At 41.1% G+C, this 22,604-nt stretch overlaps 2 protein-coding genes across 2 annotated transcripts in view; both read right to left on the reverse strand.

The window, feature by feature from the left end:
• The window catches only part of LOC112114673 (gamma-glutamyl hydrolase), a 26,106-nt gene extending 24,778 nt beyond the window's left edge, over nt 1–1,328 (reverse strand). Inside the window, exon 1 of the mRNA XM_029913287.1 lies at nt 1,274–1,328. Within this exon, the coding sequence (XP_029769147.1) occupies nt 1,274–1,328 (55 nt within the window). The remainder of the gene's footprint in view (nt 1–1,273) is intronic.
• A 154-nt stretch (nt 1,329–1,482) lies between these two features.
• On the reverse strand, nt 1,483–14,958 carry TTPA (alpha tocopherol transfer protein). Its single transcript, XM_024211484.3, has 5 exons — nt 14,883–14,958; nt 10,698–10,871; nt 9,020–9,213; nt 5,098–5,208; nt 1,483–3,221 (listed from the first exon to the last, which is right to left on the reverse strand). Exons 1-5 carry the CDS (start codon nt 14,956–14,958, stop codon nt 3,045–3,047), a joined length of 732 nt encoding a protein of 243 aa, XP_024067252.1. The 3' UTR covers nt 1,483–3,044.
• Nucleotides 14,959–22,604: the final 7,646 nt, after the last annotated feature.

Consider the following 22,604-nt stretch of genomic DNA (forward strand, 5'->3'; position numbering starts at 1 on the left):
GCCAGGTTCTTTGAATATTAACCTGATCCTGATTAAATAATAAGCAATGTTTGACATAGTATGTTAATCTTTAATTGTAAATTTTTCTTAATAAAAAGTTAAGACAGACAAACGAGACTGCATGATCCACCTAGAATGTTATATTAAGTTTACTTCTTTTTTAATACAAAGGTATTATAAGATGTACAAAATTATAAAAACAATTTACATTACAGTGTGCTGACAGTCAGTAGCAAATTATATTTGCATCAGCATTTTATAGAAAGTTAGTATTTTAAAGAGGCACTCCTGCTTCAATCACAGTGGAAGAAGATATGTGTACTTGGCAATTCAAAGTTCCTCCTCTTCTTTCTGTGGGTGTAAAATAATACCCCTTCCACGCATCTTACAAAACTCACTGGTGAGGTAAGACCCAAATCAAATTACTCCTAAGTACAGTTCACTCTGTTGTGATAAAATAGGCGTAACCATTAAAAACCAAATAAGAGTCCCATGAGAAAAGTAAATCACACCCGCACCACAGTAGAGGTGCCAATACCTGTAATGCATTCGCAATACCATTTAACATGAGTTTGGGGTGGTTTTTTTAACAGAATGGTTACAATTTTAGTTCAGCACTCTAGTGTTAAACAAAACCAAAGCCCAGCACCTCTCAAAGCCAAATTTTACTTTCATTCACAGGCATGCAACCCAAATGAAGTAAGCAGGGCTGAATATTTATAATTGAGAATAGATTTTGTTTCTGCCAGGTAAAATAGCTACAATACAAAGTTTTGTTTTCATAGGAAAGTGCTACATTTTCAGTTAATTCAAACAATTTCTTGATGGAGTTTCTTTCCAAAGATCTAAAATTCAAGCAATATACTAAAGAGCATCAGCTTCCAATTCTCATTAGAAAAACATTTTTTCCCAGTAGTTTAGAATTTGAGTTGTGTAGCTTAGTGTAGCTGTGCACTGTACAAGTTGCCAAGTGTGGTAATTCTTCTATTTGCCTATAAACAGGAAGAAATATCTTTCCAAAGTTCCTTTCCCTGAGGATATTGTCGTATCAGGCCGCAAGCTGAATCTCTGACAAGGAAGTATAATGAAAAATTCTTTTGATCACAATTTGAAGGTTAAGATGTTTTAAAACTTATCGACTATAGATCAAAGGTGTCCAGGAGAACAAGAAAAATTGTGCACTGGGGGTGAGGAAATAGAGATTCTTATTTCCATGTTGGCTTTGTAGTTTTAAAATGATTCTGTTCATTGGCATTGACACCACCACAACTACCTTTTAAGAGTGCTCTTGCTGCTGATGAAGCAGCCTGAGCAGTACCATTGATCATCTAATCTTACAGAAGACTTTACTGATATGTTAATCTGGCACTCTTAGTTTCTCCCTTCCTCTTCATTTTAAATAGCAAATTCGTACAAAATATCAAATCTACTGATGATTCCAGGAGAAGGAAAATAAACATTTGAGTCAACTTTACAAACTTTACAAAAGACATTGTTCTTATAAATGCTTTAACATTAGGGTCCATCAGGAATTATTAAGAGCTGTTTAATACAATGTTTAATGTCAAACAATTCCTGCCTTGTCAAAAACCATAAGAAATAAGAGCTAGGAAGTTAGTCTGCTAAAAAACAAACAAAATCAAAGTACATTCATTGTTTAAATCCTTTCAGTTTAAATAATTTATGTTATTGCTGTATAACACAGGTAAGAACAATATATCATTTTGTTAAAAGATATAATTTGTATCTGGTTGTGTCCCTTTAAGAACTCCTTTTAGTAAAGACATCAGGAAAGTTTTCAATTGCCTGTAATGGCTAAAGAGGAATCGGGGTCAACATCAAATATTTTTAAGTCAAAAAATTTCTGCCAGTGCCTAGCAAAATGCCCAGGCAAAGGAGATGTTAAATACCTTTAGCACCTCTTGGAATAAAAAGGAAGGTGCTTGGCATCTCACAGCAGCAGTATTCAGTGAGAATACTGAAACCACATGACAAGTTTATTTCTGTGGTCAAGTCCATGAAGCAAGACCTACTTTCTTCCCCTCAAACAAAGAGCCCAGCCCTGGGCGTTGCTAAGCACCCTTTACTTCTACAGGACTTCAGTAGGAGATAAGGGTGTTTGGCACCTCACAGGAGCTGCCTTGTAATTTATCCAAACAGAACATCTGTTGCCAGGGGAAGAAAAATAATTTTTCAAAGTTAAGTTAATCCATTTACCCCTCTCCTCTTTGTGATTCACATTATCTGTTAATAGTTTCCAAGTTGAATGTCCCTTTACAATGTTAGCAGCTTAGGATCTTAAATGCCCGCATGGATATGTGCTGCTCATAGCAGCATCTGGCACAGCAATGTTCCACCATTGCTGACCAGTTTTCATCCAAAGTGCAAGCTCAGCTTCGCGAATTGACTGGAAATCCATTTCCCTGAGAATCAATCCAAAGACCAGCCCCATTCCCTGCTAACATTAAGCCTAAGAAAATCACTACTTTGTACAAACATGCTTCCAAGCCAAACGACTGTAACTCCACATCAGACTTGCCCTGCAGCTCTCGAAATCATTTGGCTCTTTATGTCAGCACATCAACTTGAGCAGCTACAATGCAAGAGCTGAGCATATAGTTTGTATTGAGTCCTCACAGATTGGAGCTCCATGAGAACATATCTAGTGGAATATTGTTCTCTGCAGTATCATACATGCAGTACTATCCAGCCTTTGGGCACATATATAATCTGTTACAAACAGTATTGCATATTATCCCCCTAAATATCAAACTCATGAATCTCTCCTTTAGTTCTGAGATGCAACTACTACTTGATCTCCTCTTCAAGCAAATATAAAAAATGCAGCAAATGGGGCATTTCTTCCCTCAACAATGATCTACCAGAAGTTTTACACTGGTCCATTTAAAGTAATGTCAAAACTAAATGAAAAATTTCAGATTGAAGTTCATTCTGCTTGCAGTCATAATACCAGGAATTAACCGCAGCTCTCTGTTTTAATGAATTGCCTCAATACTGAGATGTTACTTTTTAATGTGGTTGCTTCACTGGAAAACCAGAGAAATACTCTGAAGGTAATCTGCAGATTCCATTATGAAGTTAGTCCACTCTTGGGAAAGGTCTTCAATGGAGACATCCTCCCCACCATATTCCTGTGGGAGAATGCTGGCTGGGAAGTGTTGCGTCAGACTCTGTATGTAATTACTCCCATGCATATACACCTGAAACAAGAAAAGCTGTTTCAAAATGGCTTTCCAGTTTTCAGAATACACACATACATTTACTTCCATCTGAATCCCAGAGCGGTTTGTGAAGACATTGGAAAGGCAAGAACCTCAGGTGTGGGAACTGAATCACAAGCTAGATTTCACTAACACACGGTATCTTCACTACTTTTAATGTACGTTCACTATACTCTCCTAAAGCTCCCAAACTCACTGCTATTTGCTGCTTAGTTCAGGATGAAATGCAACTTGTGTTTCATGCTGCTGCAAACGTAGAAACCAAGGCCTAGTTTACATGATTTAACTATTTCAGTTAGGGGTGTGCATTGTACACCCCATTTACGCTGTGCTTAGACCAGCCCTAAGGGTCTGATCATGCAAGTACTGCACCCTCTCACTTCCCATTCAATATGTTTAAGGGCTGTTATAAAAAGGACAGCGAATTGTTCTCCATGTCCACTGAAGATAGGACAAAAAGTAATGGGCTTAATCTGCAGCAAGGGAGATTTAGGTTAGATGTTAGAGAAAACTTTAGCTATAAGGGTACTTGCACGCTGGAATAGGCTTCCAAGGGAAGTTGAGGATTATTTGAGGTTTTTAATAACAGGTTGGGCAAACACCTGTCAGAGATTGTCTAGGTTTACTTAGTCCTGTGTCAACACAGGGGGCTGGACCTGATGACATTTCTAAAGGGGGTAATTATCTCAAGCATCTCAAAGGCTTTTTCTGTGGTTAGAAACATCAGATGCAGAGCCTGTACTTCTAAGAATATCAGTAGAACAGCTTTGTTGTTGTTTCTCCAGTGCCTTATTACAGCTGTTTTGAAGTCTCATGCACTACTTCCCACCAAATGCCTGTTTAATTTCCTTGCAGATTTTATTCTAATGGACTATCCGTACTGTAACAGTTCTTAACATTTAAACAGGCTTTTCTGCAAATGTGTATGACACAAAGATTTACTATATCAAAGCACAATAAAATGAACATGTGATTAAGTGCCTTTGTGCTCAGGGCTTCTTGAGCAAGATCTGAGAGACAGAGTGAAAAAGCAATGCCTCCTCTTGAAGCTAATGGGAAGCCAGTCCAGCTAGTCACTTCCCACAATCCCTGGCCTGGCCGTAACTATTGACCCCTAGCTGCTTTTGTTCCACCTCATCAGCTTTGACGTTTTCTCTATTCTCCCATTCACTCTTTTCTCCCCTTCTTCAGCCTAGTCCCTCCATTAATCGGAGTCACTCCTACCTACTTTGCCTGGAATCATTCCCACACAGCTGCTTGCCAGGCAAGAGCAATCTTGCTGGAATTCTTCATGTGCCGCTACATCCAAATAACAGGGATTTTAAGTTAAACAAACCCAATAACTATGAATTCACATAAAGTCACTCAAAAGCTATTTTAAAAAACAACTTTGCATCAGTTGAAATTTGAACCTTTGGCCTGACCCCTAAGTCTGTATTCAGGTTACAGCGTAGGCTCTTTGGAGCAAGACCAGTGTCTTCCATTATGTTTGGAGAAGAGCAGTGTCAGTTCCCACTGAGTAATAATTATCATTTGAAGCAAAGTCAGGAGACCTGGGTTTTATGCTCAGCTCTATGCAGACTTGGTGTCTGACACTGGGCAAGTGATTTAGCCTCTTGGTACTCCAGTTTTCCTTATCTGTAAAAATGGTGGTAAAACCAACCTCACCGGTGTGTTGTAATTCTGAAATCATTAACATTTGTACAGTGCTTAAAGAGTCCCCTAGTGAAAGTTCTACAAAAATGGAAAGTATAAAACTCATTTATCCTACTCAATGCTCAGGCACTGCAGGACCCAGATCCAAATGGAAATTGTTATTGTAGAAGAAAAGAAATATGTATTTATGTTCACTCACCCGTTCCTTTATTTTGTCAGTGAGAAAGGGCTTAATTAGAGCGAAGACCGGGTGGAAGAATAAAGGCTCATTAATCAAGTGGATGCCACGAACTTTTAGTGGAAAGGAATCCTGCAAACATATAAAAAAACATCATTGGCATGATTGTATTCTTGTGGGGAAGTCTGTGAGAAGTCTTTTGAACACAGGTTAAGGCAGTCCTCTTGCCCTTGCTTTCTAGATAGTGAAGACATTCCTGCACTTTGGAGTATTTACTGTTTACACTTCATTGACACTAAATGTAAGAAAATACATCTACATATGTTCCTCTCTTTGCATTAGGAAGAGTCATTTCATTACCAAGGAATGCATAACTGTGGGTACAGGCTGACCACAAAACCTATGCACAGAGGTAATGCCCAGGAAGCATTTGTTTTAGGATTAGATTCTGTCTTGCTACAGGCCTCTAGTTCTGTGCAACAGGGATTGAGCTACAAAGTTACACAACAGCCAGTCAGGCAGGATTTTCGATTGGCAATTCAAGTGGTAGATTCTCAAAGAGGGTACCGAAAGCTAATCTGTTGGTGGTGAGGGGAAGATCAGCCAGACTTGAGCTTGCAAAAGAGCTTATTTTTAAAATAGTCCAAACTTATGCTGTAAGTACATTTTTTTATAATATTTTGAACAAAATCCTTTCTATAAAAAACATTGTAAAAAAAGAGGAAAATAAGTCTTAAAAATCAAATATAAGTCATTACTTACAGAAAACTAAATGCATAAGGTTTGTAATTTAGGGCCAAAACCTGGAGTCAGTGGGAATTTTGCCTGAGTTGGGAATATAGGGTCAGCCTTATGATGAACCTTTTTTTTTTTTTTTACTCTTGGGCAGGGGTAGGCAACCTTTGGCATGTGTGCCAAAGGCGGCACGCGAGCTGATTTTCAGTGGCACTCACACTGCCTGGGTCCTGGCAACCGGTCCGGGGGGCTCTGCATTTTAATTTAATTTTAAATGAAGCTTCTTAAACATTTTAATAACCTTATTTACTTTACATACAACAATAGTTTAGTTATATATTATAGACTTATAGAAAGACCTTCTAAAAAGGTTAAAATGTATTACTGGCACGCGAAACCTTAAATTGGAGTGAATAAATTAAGACTCGGCACACCACTTCTGAAAGGTTGCTGACCCCTGCTCTTGGGGAACTGAAAAAAAAAAAAATTACAACTGCTATAGATTATTAAATGTTACTTGGATTGAAAATTCATTAGACAAGTGCCATAGCTTCAGAGGCTAAAAGGAAACATGTCCAGCACTCAGAAACACAACTGTATGCACTAGAGGGAGAAGAGCCTCCATCCATGCCCCATTTCATTGCTATAGCTCTGCTGACTACAATTTTTCTACTTCTTCCAGAGGTGAACTGGAGATACTGATCATAAATGTTTTTTCCATGAATATCACACTAGCCTTTATTTTCTTATCATGTAGGGTAGGGCCAGATTGATGGGCTCTTATCTGAATTAAAAAATACATTTAGCAAGCTAACTGTTTTTAGGAACTTTTTGAAACAGTGGGATCAAAACTTTAAGCATCAGATTCTAATCTTGTAAAATGTGTGCAGTCTCACAAAAAAAATCTGCTTTTGCCCATATCTGTGGTAACAGATTTTTCAAGATCCACAGCTATGGGCACTGCACAGTTCAGATTAGGCTGTTGTCCATAACAATTAAATGCTCTTCAGAACTCTTTGCTCTTGGGGCTCGATCCTGCCAGGTGCTGAGCACTCTGACCTGATCCAACAAAGCATTAAGCACGTGCTCAACTTTACGCATTGGAGTAATCCCACTGGCTTCAACAGAACTACACTCTTGCTTAAAGTTAAGCACAAGCATAGGTGCTTTGCTGGATTAGGTCAGAGTTCTCAGTATCTGGCATGATTAAACCCATAATTACTGTTGTTGTGAGCTGGAATAAACCTTGTATGAGTTGGTTAAATCCTCCTACATGCTGATGTGTGAACACATCGTTCACTTGAAGTGTTTCTTACAGCTATTTTAAGAGGCCACACCTAAACCAGGCCTAACAGAATCTGCCCAGAAACTAGCACCACAGGTATTGTAACCAGGTGGGTGGATGGGTGGGTGAGATAATACACATAAAATGAAAACAGAGAACAGAGAGAGAGCCTGACGCAAAAGACTAAGGCTAGGTCTACACTACGGACCTTGAAGCGGCACAGCTGTACTGTGTAGCCCCATGCAGTCGCTCTATGCCGGCGGGACAGAGCTCTCCTACTGGCATAATTAAACCACCTCTAACGAGTAGCGGTAGCTAGGTCAGCAGGAGAGCATCTCCCAAAGACATAGCGCTGTCCACATTGGTATTTTTGTCAGTCAGGGGTGTTTTTTTTTTTTTTCTTTTCACACCCCTGACTGACAAAAGTTTTACTGACAAAAGTGCTAGTGTAGACAAAGCCTAAGAAAGCCAAGCAGTAGCCTGGGAGCAGTGTTTACCCTGGGAAAGCTAGAGAGAGCTTTTGGGTCTGCTAGCTTGGGACTGGAAGCTAAGAAACCGCTTATCTTTTTCTTAGTTCTTTCTGTGTCCAGAGAAGCAGGACTTTGTACATTCCTTGTAAATAAACAAGATTGCAACAAAAAGAGAATACCAGACTATCAGTTTTTGCTTCCAACTGGAACATCCCCAGCACGCTGAAATTGGACTAACTGCTTGGGTCAAAAAGAGGCAACACTATTATTTTGATGCTATTTTCCCCTTTCTACATTGCAATTAACCTCTTGTTCATGCAGTGCAAGATCATATTTTTTACAAGAGAAAAAAAAAATGAATTCTTTATAACAGTAAAGTTTAAAAAAAATAGGATCTGAAAGTTAGGCTCCTAAATCTAAACGTTCCTAAATATGGATTTAGGAAATTAACTTTTTAAAATCTTGGCCAACAACATGTTACTTTAAAATGTCACAGTGACAAAAAGGGGCCTGAACTGCCAAGCAAGAGCAGAAGAAACCTCTGTGTGAAAAATGTCAAACCAACTTAGAAAATGATGAGAGGAATAGATAGAGAATTGCAATAAATAAGTTTATAAATTTTAAGAAGTACTACTCACAATTTATAGTTTTGATTTATTTTCTCTGCTGCCTTATTTGTAGTACTTTTAAATGTTTGAAAAACAAAGGGTAAATCCGAAAGCAGACACCTCACATCCAAAGAATTTCTGGCGTGGGGGGTACTAGATCCAAATCCCTAGATTTAACCAGGCACCCTCTTTCCCCACCCCCAAAACAAGCTCTAAAGTTACCAGGGACCTGTTTACTGGTTCAGATGCAGCTGAAATATCTCACAAGAACAGCAATTCTAGTGCGATTTTGCCCAAGATGGCAGAATCATCATAAGAGTAACCAACCATGTGAGAATTCCCCTACTTAAGATGGCAGACGCTCTGTGATGCTTGGTTTCATGAAATTCTCAGGTAGAAATATTATCAGAAAAGCTGAGATTGCTGCACCAAAAGATCAATGACATAACTCTGATTCAGCCTCAAACCCAAACCCTCGCTAGTCCAAAGCCAGACATTATCTAGTTGGCTCATCTCTATGTAATATTAGCTATTGGTTTTATTATTATTATTATTATTATTATTATTGAGTTCTTATGGGAGTTTACTGACTTTTTTAAATATGTAACTAGAATCTGGAGCATATTCACTACTTGATTATAACAAATTGAAGGCAAATCAAATAAAGTTTAGGTTTAAATCGCTTAAGTGTGTCTCACTTCTAATAGCTCTAAATAGCACTGTTTTGTTCTTTCAAGCTCTGTTATCATGGCAAGGCCCTACACAAAAGGAAAGGGTGCCATAATTTAGAGTAGAAACATTTTGGCTATTACAATAAAGAAACTAAAATTAAGCATCAAACCTACTGTGAGCACGGCAGCAATCCTCTTGGCCACTGTTGGACTGATTTGAAATGCATGAGCAAATCGCCACCCTTGAAGATCAAAAATAGCCTTGACTCCATTCCGTTGTGTGTCTCTCTCTTTTACAATAAGCTCTGATGTGATAAGACTTACACGAAACACATCATATGCTGTAAACATCTTTGGATCCCATTGTCCTGAAGAACAAATAGACTGTAGTGCATTACCACACAGATACTCTGTAAACATATACTCCCACTGGATACTGTTTTGAATGCACTCCTCAAATACAAAATGAGTAAACAGCAATATGGAGTGTGAAGTCATCTCCTTTTCCTCCTTCAAGCCCTCTCCTGTTCTGTAATAAGTAATTTTGTCAGTGCAGAAGCTACTTACTCTACAGCCCTCTGGCTCCTCTTCTACCCTGCATGATCATTCCACTCTCTGCAATTCATTTCTACTATCAGTAGGGAACCTGCCAAGAAGTTTTCAGAAAAGAATCTTGCAATGTTTGCTTCAAGAATCCTCTAGGTTTGGCAGTGACAGTAGTAATTAAATTGGAAAGTCACTGGCCGAAGCTCCACAGTACAATAGCTAGGATTTACCTCAATCAATATGTGTTAAAATGAGAAATTGCCTTGTCTACACTAAGGGCTTGTCTATACTTACGCGCTGGTTCAGCGGCAGGCAATCGAACTTCTGGGTTCGATTTATCGCGTCTTGTCTGGACGCGATAAATCGAACTCAGAAGTGCTCGCCGTCGACTCCGATAATCCTGCTCGGCGCGAGGAGTACGCGGAGTCGACGGGGGAGCCTGCCTGCCGCGTCTGGACCGCGGTAAGTTCGAACTAAGGTACGTCGACTTCAGCTACGTTATTCAAGTGCTTCAGGAGTTCAGTCTCCCATCTGAGTACCTCTCTGCAATATACACTAATCTGGACAGCCCTCAAAAAATCCTGTTTTTTCCCCTCTGTATAGCTCTCAAAGGGTATGTGAGGGTTCTTAATCTGTATGTTATTTTAAGGGTGCACAAAATAGTCAACGAGGGTCTGCTGTTGGAGCACATTAACTTGCACGTCCTGGCTTAGCTATGTCACTGAATAACTTTAGAGCACCTTCTGAAAGTACAATTTGGGAACCCACCCACCAGATCACATGGCCTCAGACGGTTCTTCATACAGAGCATTCAGGTAACTTGGGTGTGGCCAAACAGTCTTGAAAATCCTTTGGGTGTCTGTCAGTTGGACTCTTAAATAGGCATCCAAATACCCACGTGCATATACCCAACATTACAAAAACGTTGGACTTTACGCTGAACCTTAACATGTCTCTAGCCCTTGCCACAGAAGTTGGCACTTAATTCAGACGAACATTGTTTTCACATCCAGCCAGTATGAGTAAGCACTGGTCTACACACAAATATTGTGCCAATCTAACCTTGAATAGTTAAAACAATATAACCCCCCCCCCCTTCTGGTGTGGGCACATTATATAGTATGAAGGTGGTGCTTTACTAGCACACCTATATCCACAGGGAAGGGAAATAAGATATACCATCTTAAGGGATTGTACTGTTTAATTATTTTGATAGAAAAATCACACCCCTACCCAAGAGAGTTATACCAATACACAAAACAATGTATAGGCAAGGCCTAGGCCATAGAGAAGAGTTGTTACTTACCAATTCTATAAATAAGAACTTTGCTGCCACCTGGGTCCCTTGATCTCAGGACTCCATGGTAACCAGCATGCAGGAGATTGAGAATAGAGGAAGGCTGTAAATTTGCACTTAATTCTGGGCACTCAGCTCTCCACTTGTGATAGTTCTTCAATAACTGGGGACAAGAGAAGCATTCTTGTCAAATGAATATCAGTAGAAATGGGAAGCAAAATCCAGTCAAAAAAGGCATCTTGGATAGATGGGTCCAAGTCACAGAATTGACATGTTAGAACTTCCTTTATTCCAATGCTTCCTTATTTTATTTTTACTTTCAACAAATGAATTTTAGGAGCAGGGAGACTGCCAGACTGGATCACACCATAGAGCAGAATTCTTTCTGACAGTGGCTGGCCAGTACCAGATGTTTCAGAGGAAGAAGCAACAAAGCCTAAAATAGTTGCCTAACTGCCCATTAGTTAGATGAAATATCAGGCAATCAACACTTTTTTTTTTGGAAGGGGGGAGAGAGGGACCTCTGCCAATGTAACTTGAACAGAAGCTTCCATTGAGTGATCCACAATGATGCCTAGGTCGCTCTCTGCCCTGAGTTATTACAGTGAATTTAGAACCGAATCAATTTGTTAATGGAATGTAATCACCATTCAGTGCCCGGTGGTAGATAGAAAATACTGGCAATAGGATATTTTACTACACAAAATAAATAGAAATGGGCTTCTAAACTGAATCTTCCTTAGTATTATTTAACTTGATACTGTGTCAGGCTCATACAGGGGCATGTTGAACTAAGGAAAGACTTACACATCTCGTAAGAGGAATTCCCAAACAAAAGGTATGAAGCCATCTTAATGGACACAAACTTTTATTAATAATTCCACTGTACTGATCATTGTACCATCGCAAGAGATGTCACCATTGGCACATCCACAGCACATTTTCAAAGACATAAAGGTTTCTCCAGGTAAGATATTGGGGAGGAGGTTGATTAGATTATTGATCAATGAGACATCAGATAATTCAGCCCAATCATTTTTTATTAAGTGAAGATAGATCAACACAAAGAAAGGCAAAGGTTAACAGAACTCACCCTTCTGGGGACAGCGTCTGTTCCAAACTGATTACAACTCTGTTTTATATCCCACTTCTTTACAATATTTTATTTGTCTATTACATTTTGCAGTTGTTTCCATACTTACCTTATCTAATCACATATTAACCACAAATGTGACGTTAACATTTCCTGTACACCAGCCAGATGATTCCTGGCTCCAGTACATTTCCATTCTATATGCAATACAATGCTCATCTGAAAGTAATTTTCCATTATTTCTCTATGTGAAGATTTACAGAAGTCTGCTTCAGGTTTGGTACCTAACTCAGTTCCCCACTTATGCTTGTTTACAACATGTCTACTAACTCATTCCTTTCTTGTTGTGTCAGTTACAATTTCACTACTTGTTCAAGCAACAGAACCAATTCCATTTTATCTAACAAGCACATATCTTATTTGTCACACTTGTTAGCACATATGGAGTTAAAAGTACCCTATGCAGCTACAAAAAAAAAATATAGGATCTGAAAATGGGTGACACCCTAAATACATTACCATTCCTTTTAGGCATATCCTACACAAGTTCAATATGCTCAAAGCCATGTGTAACTTTTAGTTGCCCTTGACATAACCATGAGAAATGATGGAAGCTCAATGCCTACATGGCAACAAAGAGCATCAAATAATGATGCAATGGATGTCTCTCTCTTTCTGATTGCCCGTAAGAGACATGCTTTTTGAGAGCAGAAATAATGGCGGTCTGTCATTGCCAAAACAATAGAGATCATGTCTGTTGTAAGGAACATAAACACTGTTGTTCAGATGGAGGCAAAACAGATTTGGGGGGCATTATACACTGGAACTGTTGAAGGATGCAAAAGAGCTATGCGGAGAAGTGATATTCTGTAGTTCTGAAGAAGAGTTACTTAGCTAAAAAGTGCTGCCTTTTGAGGTTAGATCCTGCTGGAGAAAATGGAATTATCCATAATTTCATGATTTCCTTCAGAGAATTAAACTGATGGTGCAGTAGTTCTGATTTCCAAATCTGATCAGATATTTTCCCTTAGAATAAAAGAATACATTACAATAAAATTCACTTGCTTGAAAATCTGAACTTTACTTGCCACTAAGAGAATAGCTCTGCTATGCAGAGGAGCCATTGGTTTTACCGAGTACCACCACTTCCCTCACTTTATTTCTGATATTGTGAAGAGGTGAGCAGGAAAAGAAGACAGGCTTCTGGAGAGCAGAAGAAAAGCTTCCTTTGAATAAGACAACCAGTATCTGCTTCTGGTTACTCCGGGAGTTGAGAGTTCTACCTCTGGCTGTGTCATTAAATTTGATTGGTGATCTTAACCAAGTAACTTAAGCCTTTTCAAAAAAATAAAACCCCAGAAGTTAGGATCCTTTGAAAATCTCAGTTTAGAAGCCTAAGGGAGTCAGGGGGCTAATTTCACAAATAACTGAAGAAAAACGAAGCTAGCCAGCTTTAAATCCTAATGGTAGCAAGGATAGGGCCTTACATAATTACTACTATTTTTTTTTTATTTTGTTATTAGTGCTCTCAGACCAGCAAGACAAATCTAATCATCAGCACATTTTCAAAGACAGCAAACATTTTCTCCGTAGCAAAGTAACATACGACTGGATCTCTCTAGTTACCCCATTTTTCAAGGGCCCAAGTAACATAGCTAGAAATAAATAGTTACCACTTCTAATAACTAATAAAATAGAACAAAGTACCAGCTTTCCAACTTCTCACTTCCATGCAAGGCTCTTTCTGTTCTAACCAGTTTTTCCAGGGTCTTGAATTGCAGACTATGAAAGAGTCAAAGTGAAATCTAATCCTCTTCTTCTGTTATCATGTGGCAAGCTAAGGCCTGATCCACACTAACCCCCCACTTCGGACTAAGGTACGCAAATTCAGCTACGTTAATAACGTAGCTGAATTAGAAGTACCTTAGTCCGAACTTACCGCGGGGCCAGACGCTGCAGGCAGGCTCCCCCGTCGATGCCGCGTACTCCGCTCGCTGAGCTGGAGTACCGGCGTCGACGGCAAGCACATCCGGGATCGATCCGGGATCGATTTATCGCGTCTAGACAAGATGCGATAAATCGATCCCAGAAGATCGATCACTTCCGGACCAGGAAGTAAGTATAGACGTACCCAAAGGATGGATATTTACTGTGACTACTGACCTCTTACCCATTCCTCTACCTTCAAGTTGCTCTTGTCTTTTTAAACAAACAGTGTATTTTTGCAGCATATTTTCCCACTCTCCTTGCATAAAGTTATAGGCTATTTGAAGGCTGTCTTAAATAAATTGTCTAGAAGGAAACTGGTTGAAAAGACCCAACATGTGTCAGCTCTAATTGTAAAACAGATAGGAAGAGATGGAGAGATATACTGAGATTACCAATCATGTACATCTCCACTCTTAACATACCCTATAATGATTTATTTAGGAGTGGCTTAAGACTTCAACCAGGCGAGTGCCCCATCTTTCTTGAACACTGTATAAAAGGTGGTAAATGATCATTCCTTAACCAAACAATTCACAGTCAACCCAGTTTTACCTGTTAAGTGTTTTAATTAAGTATATAAATTAGCTCTTAGTCTAGGCTAATAATATTTAGAAAGTTTTCTGAGGGGTGTTCTTTAATGTTCTTGGTATGCAAGAATAGAAGCTATTGGTAATTGATAGAGTAATGTGATTAGAAGTTCACTGTGCTGGTAAACAGCAGTCCAGAACTTGATATTATTTTACTTGACGTTTGCCCCCTTACAAACAACACTGACTGGCACAAAGTGTTCAGGATTGCATAATCAGACAGCATGAACTGGCAACACTATGTATTTTTTCTGTTGTCCTTCATACATAGAAGCTGAATCAGCAGCAAAACATTTATCTTTCCAAAAAAAAAAAAAAAAAAAAACAACCCCAAAATCTAGTTTTCATTTCTGCCCTTTCCCTCTATTAGGAGTTGCGCACACATTTTCAATAATTAAGGATTCTATTGAAAGAAAACCACTGTACATCGCTAGTGGGTTCTGCTCATGAGAGAATCAAACTTGGAAAAGCAGGGTGCTGCTGGTTAGGGTTGCCAACTTTTTAATCGCACAAAACTGAACACACCTGCCCCACCAACTGCCCTGCGGCCCTGTCCCTTCTCCGAGGCCGTCTCCACTCGCTCCATTCCCCCTTCCTCCATTGCTCGCTCCCCTCCACCCTCACTCACTTTCACCGGGCTGGGGCCAAGGGGTTTGGAGTGCAGGAGAGGGTGCGGGCTTCGGCTGAGGGTGTGGGCTCTGGGATGGGGCCTGGGATGAAGGGTTTGGGGTGAAAGAAGGGGCTCCGGGCTAGGACAGTGGGTTGGAGTGCAGGGGAGGGGGTGCAGCCTCCGGCTGAGGGTGTGGGCTCTGGGGTGGGGCCAGGGATGAGGGGTTTGGGGTGGAGGAGGGGGCTGGGGCAGGCGGTTGAGGTGTTGGGAGGTGCAGGCTCTGGGAAGGAGTTTGGGTGTTGGAGGGGACTCTGGGCTGGAGCAGGGGGTTGGGGTGTGGGAAAGGGTTCACGGTGTGGGGTCCCTGCAACCCCTAGACATGGGCGGCCAGGGAAGCGCCACATGCTGCCCTCACGCCCGAAGGTGCCACCCCCGCAGCTCCCATTGGTCGCGGTTCCCATGCGTTCAGCGGCTGCAGGGACCTGGCGGGCACTTCCGGGATCCGCGCGGAGCTAGGGCAGGCAGGGAGCCTGCCTTGGCCCCAGGACCCCACCGACCAGATTTTTAATGGCCTGGTCAGCAGTCCCTTTTCAATCGGGCACTCCAGTGGAAAACCGGATGCCTGGCAACCCTACTGCTGGTAGGAACCAAGTTGTGGGCTAAAACAATTCTGTCCATCACCTCGTCAATCCCCCTACCAGTGCAGAACTGTTCCCGCCAGTGCATACTTTTAGCCATAGCAGCCAGCAGCTGTGATTTAAAATCAGCAGTATTTGTACCTGCAAAGTTAATGGCACATAAGGGAGGTCAAATGACACCTGGCCTGAACATTTGCCTATAAATCACTAAAGATAGTAAAAAAAAAAAAAAAAAAGAGATTAATTATATCATCTCGAGATACAGCCTGCCATGAGATGGCTTCAGATGCAATTTTCATCTATTTCTACCAAAGGTAACAACTCATAGCTAAAAATTACCAAGCACTCAGTTCTACTACCTTTACTCACACTGACTATCATCTTATTCTGTAAGCAGTCCCATTGATTTTAATGAGACTACTTGTGGAGTATGAACTACTCACTGTGAGAAAGGGGTACAAAACTGAGCCTAAATGCCTGAAATATTTATTTCCTGTTCTAAAACTGAAGTGTAAGCTTAGCTTTAAAGGACTTTCTGGGTTATCTCCAGCAGGCATTTAAGGCTCAATCCTGCAAACGTTGCTCAAGCAAATTAATCCTTATTCTACTGAGTAGTTCCACTGAAGTTGCATAGGACTGCTTGCATGTTTAAAGATTACTCATGTGAATAAGGCCTGCAAAATCAGACTCTTCTTGTTGAACAAGCTCTGAAGAACAGCTCTCTGTTATCTTTAAAATAAATCTCTAGTTTAACATGGTATAAATTGGCTCAGGGTCTCATGTACAAGGATTACTTGCTGGTAGTTTTGAAGGGAATATATCTGTTCTTCTAAGGGAGTCAAGGGAAGGTGCACTGAGTCTATATATTGGCTATAAAGAGCTGTAGGTGTCAATGTGGGTATAAGAGGGCTAAGCAACCTGAAAATACCAGGTTCCCATCTGGTTTGTAGGAAAAACAGATGGGATGCTCATGATAGATTTAATGGCTTCTAATCATTCAGGATTGTGGAACAGTTACTGTATGGGGAAAAACAATTCAATACATAATGATATTGGTTTATTAATTGAATAAGCTACTGTATGTCTGTTTGGCAACTGATCATGGATGTAAATTAACTTGGTAAGTGGAATAAGTTTAATCAGAAACATAATCCAATGTCTGTGGAACCAACCATTTCATCATGAGTGTCTTCATGAGGTCTGCCGGGGATACAGTCCAGGATTTCTGAATGTCAAAGAGTGAGGAAGTTATTGATTAATCACAGAGTGTGTGAATTCAGTGTCTGACCTAGAACTGATTTAAAGAAAACAATGTATTTATAAATGAAAAATGACTGAATTCAACTTTTCCTGATCAACCCTGATCAATTATGAAAGCATATTGGTAAAAGCACCAATCAAAACTAGGCCTCCATTATGGTAGAAACTATGCAAACACATGCCGTAAGAAGAAACAGTCCCTCCCTAGAAGAATTTACAATCTAAAAATAATAATAAAAGATCCAGAAGAGAAAATAAAAAGGAAATGGTATTTCTCTAATTTCTTCAGATCAGATCACACATACTGGGCTTATTTCTTTGCCACATAGTTATTACTCGAAACCAACAGTATCCTCAGCCCTGGGCAAAACAGAGGAAGTCTCTGTCCCTGCCCCAAGGAGCATACATTCTAAAATAGACAATACAGGCCCACAGTAATGTGCTGGTGAATCTGAAGATGGTGGTCTCTCAAAATTGCTTTTGTAAAGGTAACACTTATTTCACGGGTGGATTGGTGCCAGGCTACAGAGAGTATGTCTTGAGGAGGGAGTTGAATGAGGAAATGGTGGTCAGTTGACATACCTGGAGAATAACAGAGTTTTAGAAGCAAGGACTGGCCTGGAAGAAGGTGTAAAAAGAGGAGTGGATTAAGAAAACTTTAGCCCTGACTACAGTAGGAAATGGACCCATTGCCAGCCTTTCTGAACTGACATGGAGATTAGTTTAGCTATTCGTGTCGTCCTAACATAACTGTTTTCAACATCTTTATGGAAAGTGTTATACAGATGCTTCTGTAAGGCAATAGAAAAATTGTGTCCCAGCTACTGCACACTAGCAGTTGGCCACTACTTAGGACTGCCAATCCTGGTGCTCAGAGCACCACGACTGGCAGCCGTAAGTAGCACATTCCTACGGGGAGCAATTTAATACACTACACCGGCCCTCCATAGAGTTTCGGAACCCCGATGTGGTCCTCAGGCCAAAAAGTTTGCCCACCCCTGGTATAGGGAGCCTAGACACCTAATTCAGGTTTTGTGGATCGCACTGTTGTTTCTGTGACTTTTCTAGGCACCTAAAATTTGGTGCTGTGACTCTCAGTGTTGCAACACCTGAGTCCCTTCATGGATCCCATAGACAAGGTGCACCATTTGAACACTAAAATATATCCAGGTAGGAATTTATGCACCTACCTGTGCCTCAGTTTCCCCATCTGTAAATTGGGGACAGTGATACTGACCTCTTCTGTAAAGCAGTCTGAGACATACTGATGAAAACCACTGTAAGAACTAAGTAGTGGTGTTATTATTGCAGCATTAACATATGATCCCTGCCTCCATTTCCCTCAGGGTGGAGGGAGATTAGTTACTGCACAGGTGTCAACAAAGTCAATGACAATACAACTCCCTTGCTTGCCAGTGTTATTCCCCAGTAGGTTACCATCCTGCCAGCATGTCTTTCTGAAGTTGCATAGGAGAAGAAACTTCCTTGTTTGCGTATTCAAGCCATATCGCATATTCAGTGCCCTGACTGTGCTTAATCTTTTCTGTGTCAAAGGACTTCTCTCTTCAGCCCAAGGAAGACCAATCTCTACCAATATTCCATTTAGACTGAGTTAACCCTTTCCTACTCGTGCATGTTTACCCTTGCAATCCTTTACCGAAAGCGATTCAGTTACATTCTCTTCTATTTTTGGAATCTGTGTTTAAATGGTCAGGACATACAGTTCCACTAGCATTTCAAGATTAAGGTTTTGGGAGTCAGCCGGATTGCTTAATTGAATTTGTTTCAGTGTTTTGTAATAGTAAAAGTAAAAATGTAAAAGTGTATGCTGTGTGTGTTTGTTCTTACAGAGATGGAAGAAAAGAAGATACAGGTAGCAAAAAATAATATACTGTGAAGAATGGGAGGCAAGCAGAATGTAGGCAGTGTGTGTGATGCTGTATGGAATATGTGGGACAATTTAGGATATTGTTGAAACTGATATTATAAAATTTCCAGGACTCTGACCAGATATGCCGTGTGAGGTATCTGCGAAAATGTTACAATTTGCCAAGTATGATAATTTTGTTTATATGTTTGTATCACCTATGAGTTATAGATATGTAGGGTATATCTGTATTTCCAAACTTGTGCTGTGTTTCTGGATGACACTCTTAAACAGATTGACATCAACACTGCTTCGCCTGCTTGATGACCCATTAAGGGACATCAACTGAACAATGAACCCATTCATGGGCAGCGGGTAGGGAAGGCTGGGGGAGGCAGTGCCTCCCCAAACAGCCAGGCGTAGCCCCACACACACTCCGCCCCCCCCCCGGGCCCCGCTTCAGTGGTGCCGCCCTGGGCTTCAGGGGGCTGGGACCATGCCGCTCTCCCTCCCAGCACTGGGGAGGCTGCAGCGGCACCGCTGCGCGCTCTCCCTCCTGGTGCTCTGGGATTGGGGGGGTGGGGAAAAGGCTGTGGGCACTAGCCAGGCTGGGGCGGTGGCAGGTGGCCGTAGTGGGGGTTCTGGGGCACGAGGAAAGGGTGGGGCCTCAGGTGGAAGGGGTGGGGCTGGGGGCTAGCCTCCCCCAGCCAGTAGTTCACACGCCGCCTATGAACCCATTGAAAGGAACCAGGAGGAATACCTTCTGAGTCAGCAGCAAAGCATGTGGTATGCCTGTGGACCGAGAACTTTAAACTTCCATGCCATGTGCTGGGCAGCTTGTGTTTGGAACAAAGGAAATACAAGCTGCATGACAAAAGAGTATAAAAGGCAGCTGCATCTTCTGTCTTCAGTCCTGCTTCTTGTCTTCAATCCTGCTTCTTACCTCTGTAACTTCTCTACAAACTGAAGCTTTGAACAAAGGAATGAATGACCCATCCAAGCTGTGGATGTGTTCCAGAGAGACTGTCATGTCAGCAAACTCACCATTACTGCTAAGAACCTGATATATGGACTTTGAAGTCTTTGTACGTATCTGATTGCTTTGACCATTTAAAATTCTCTTCTTGGTCTTTTTTATTTATAATAAACCTTTAGTTTTAGATGCTAAAGGACTGGCTGGCAGCATGGTATTTTGGGTAAGATAGAAACTCATATTGATCTGGTAACATGGCTGGCCCTTTGGGGTCAGAAGAACATTTTGTATATGTGAGCAGAGTTTTGAAATAACCTCACCTTACTGCACCTAGGTGCTGAATGGGAGCCAGAGTACTGGAATGCAATAAAGGGGACTGTGTGATTTCTTTTTTTTGCTTCTTGATAACCAGCGTGGGGGATCAGAAGCACAGTTTGTGACCGGTTGAAGAGTTTAACTTTAGTGTTAATCACCAGTTTTGGGAGTGTCCGCCCTCCCTTTTGCAGCCTGCCCTGACCTTGGCATTTCCAGTGAGGGCTACACCAGGCACCCTGTATCACAGTGTGTATGGAAGAAATTAGGGGGAAGATAAACTTGGAGCTCTCAGTGATAGATAGGCTGGACAGCACACACTTGAGGTGGGCTGGATATGGGAGAAGAATGGGAGAAGAGTGACCAGCAAGGAAAGCACAGGAGGAAGAGATAGCAAGACAGGACGTGGAAGACTGAGGATATGATGGAAAGACTCCCCATCAAGAGAAATTTGAAGAGAGAAAGAACTGGAACTACAAGACATGTGATGAGCCCATGCTATGGACCACAAGGAGTGGAGAAGAATCATGTGCACCTCTGACCCAATGTACACGGAAAAGGAGTTGAGAAAGAAAGAAAAGAAAGTTTTGTAATAACTCCGCAGGACCACATATGAAATAATTGGTGTCAGGCTTAATGGGATGCACCTCTGGATTTTTTAACGTCTCTAATCCTGGATATGGGTTTTTCCACCAAAAATTAAATGCTTCAAGCCTGGGTTTTCTCTAATTAAAAAAACAGCAGCAGCCCAGAACTCCTGAGCAACCCTACAATAGCCAGTGAGCACAGAGTATGGAAGAATAATTGGTATAAAATTTTTGTTCCAAGTTTCCAATGAGTATATTATAAACAGTTATTTTAAAAATATACTACCTTGCCAATGTCTAACTGATCTTCCTTTAGTAATATTTCCATAATGTGTGTTAGGCCCAAATTTTCAGACATGCCCAGTGTGACAGAGTGGGATATGTCTGAATTGAATTATGACTCCCATTTTGTGTGTTGATTATCATTTTGTATTGTGTTGGAAAAACAGCCTAACCTTAACAAGCCGCATTCCAGACAGGTGTCAGCCCCTGGCACCACCTAACTGAATGTCTATGGCCAGGTCTACAGTATAAACTTACATCAGTATAACTACATCCCTCAGGGGTGTGAAAAATCCACACCACTGAGCAAGGCAGTTATACTGACCTAACAGCCAGTGCAGACAGCGCTACATCAATGGGAAGACTTCTCCTGTTGACATAGCTACCGCCTCTCACAGAGGTGGATTAACTAGGCATGTCTTCACTGAAGCGCTACAGCTGCACCACTGCAGTGTTTTAAGTGTAGACCTGCCCTATGACTGAGAAGCCATCACAGAACAATCTAGGGCCATCACGTTTGGATGGTCTCTCGACTGCTGTCTCAACACCATGGAGCAATGAACTCACTACACAGAAGTCTGTCTGGAGGAAGGAGCTGGAGTTACTCAGCCTAGGACATGGACAAAGGGGACAGAGACTGTATTTAAGAAGAACTGCTTCACCAACACATCAAGAACTGCTGGCTGGAGACAAAGAGAAGGCAGGAGGGACTCTGCCTAGCCTGAAATGCTGATAAGACCTCAGACTCACATGGGGAGTGAGATCAGGCGGGGGGGGGGGGGGGGAGCACTCTCTACTGCTTCTTATGAGTAAAAGGGACTGTGGTTAAGAAATTCCTTTGCTAAGTCTGTGTTCCTTGTCTTCCTGCCACGTTGTTCCCAAAGGGGTTAAACTAGATGCCAGAGTGTCCATAGCCATGGGGGAATTCTGTGGAACATGTTGTGACCCAGGGGCCCCTTGATGTGGCAGAGGGTACAGGGGGTGCATAGGATTTTACAGAGATCCCCATAGTCAGATATATACATAACAGTTCACCAAGGGGTGGCATGTGAAGTCTCTACTCAGAGCCCCTAGCTCTCTGGTTGTCAATCATTGAGAAATGTATGTATAGATAATATTTAAAGAGTTATGTATCTATATTAAACATTATGTTCTTAAGGTCTTGGAGTTAAAGCAGGTCACTAGAGGGGATATACCTTGGAAATGTTCTTTTCTGGAAGAAGGTAACAGACACCTATCTCTCTGTCTGGTTATTTTTGTACTGTATCCCTCACAATGTATGCACATTTGCATACTGAGCCACAGTCAAAATAAGAGATAATGAAATCTACAAGAGAGGAAATCTGTAAAATGAAACAAAAGCAGGAGGGTGTCCTGTTTATGAATAAAGACAAATGATTGTTCTGGTATATCTTGGTGTGCAAGGAAACACACGGGGTTCTTCACCGAGGAGGCAAGCTAACAGTGTGCTTGATCATGAAAAGCGGGTCCCGCCAACCTGGCTGTAAAGCGTTGCAAGGATTTGGGGTGAGCATTAATCTACAAGACATAGGACTATCTAGTTAATTAAGTCTAGGCCCCAGGATAAATGTTATGATTTTATTTTATATGTAACCATGTTTCCAATACATCTACATTCCAATATGTAACCATGGTTTCCAATACATTACTTGAATCTCTGTGTCCTGTTAAATAAACTCCTACTTGATTTCACTATA

This window comes from Terrapene carolina, unplaced genomic scaffold (genome assembly GCF_002925995.2).
Source record: "Terrapene carolina triunguis isolate 2854851 unplaced genomic scaffold, T_m_triunguis-2.0 Scaffold58, whole genome shotgun sequence".
NCBI lineage: Eukaryota > Metazoa > Chordata > Testudines > Emydidae > Terrapene > Terrapene triunguis.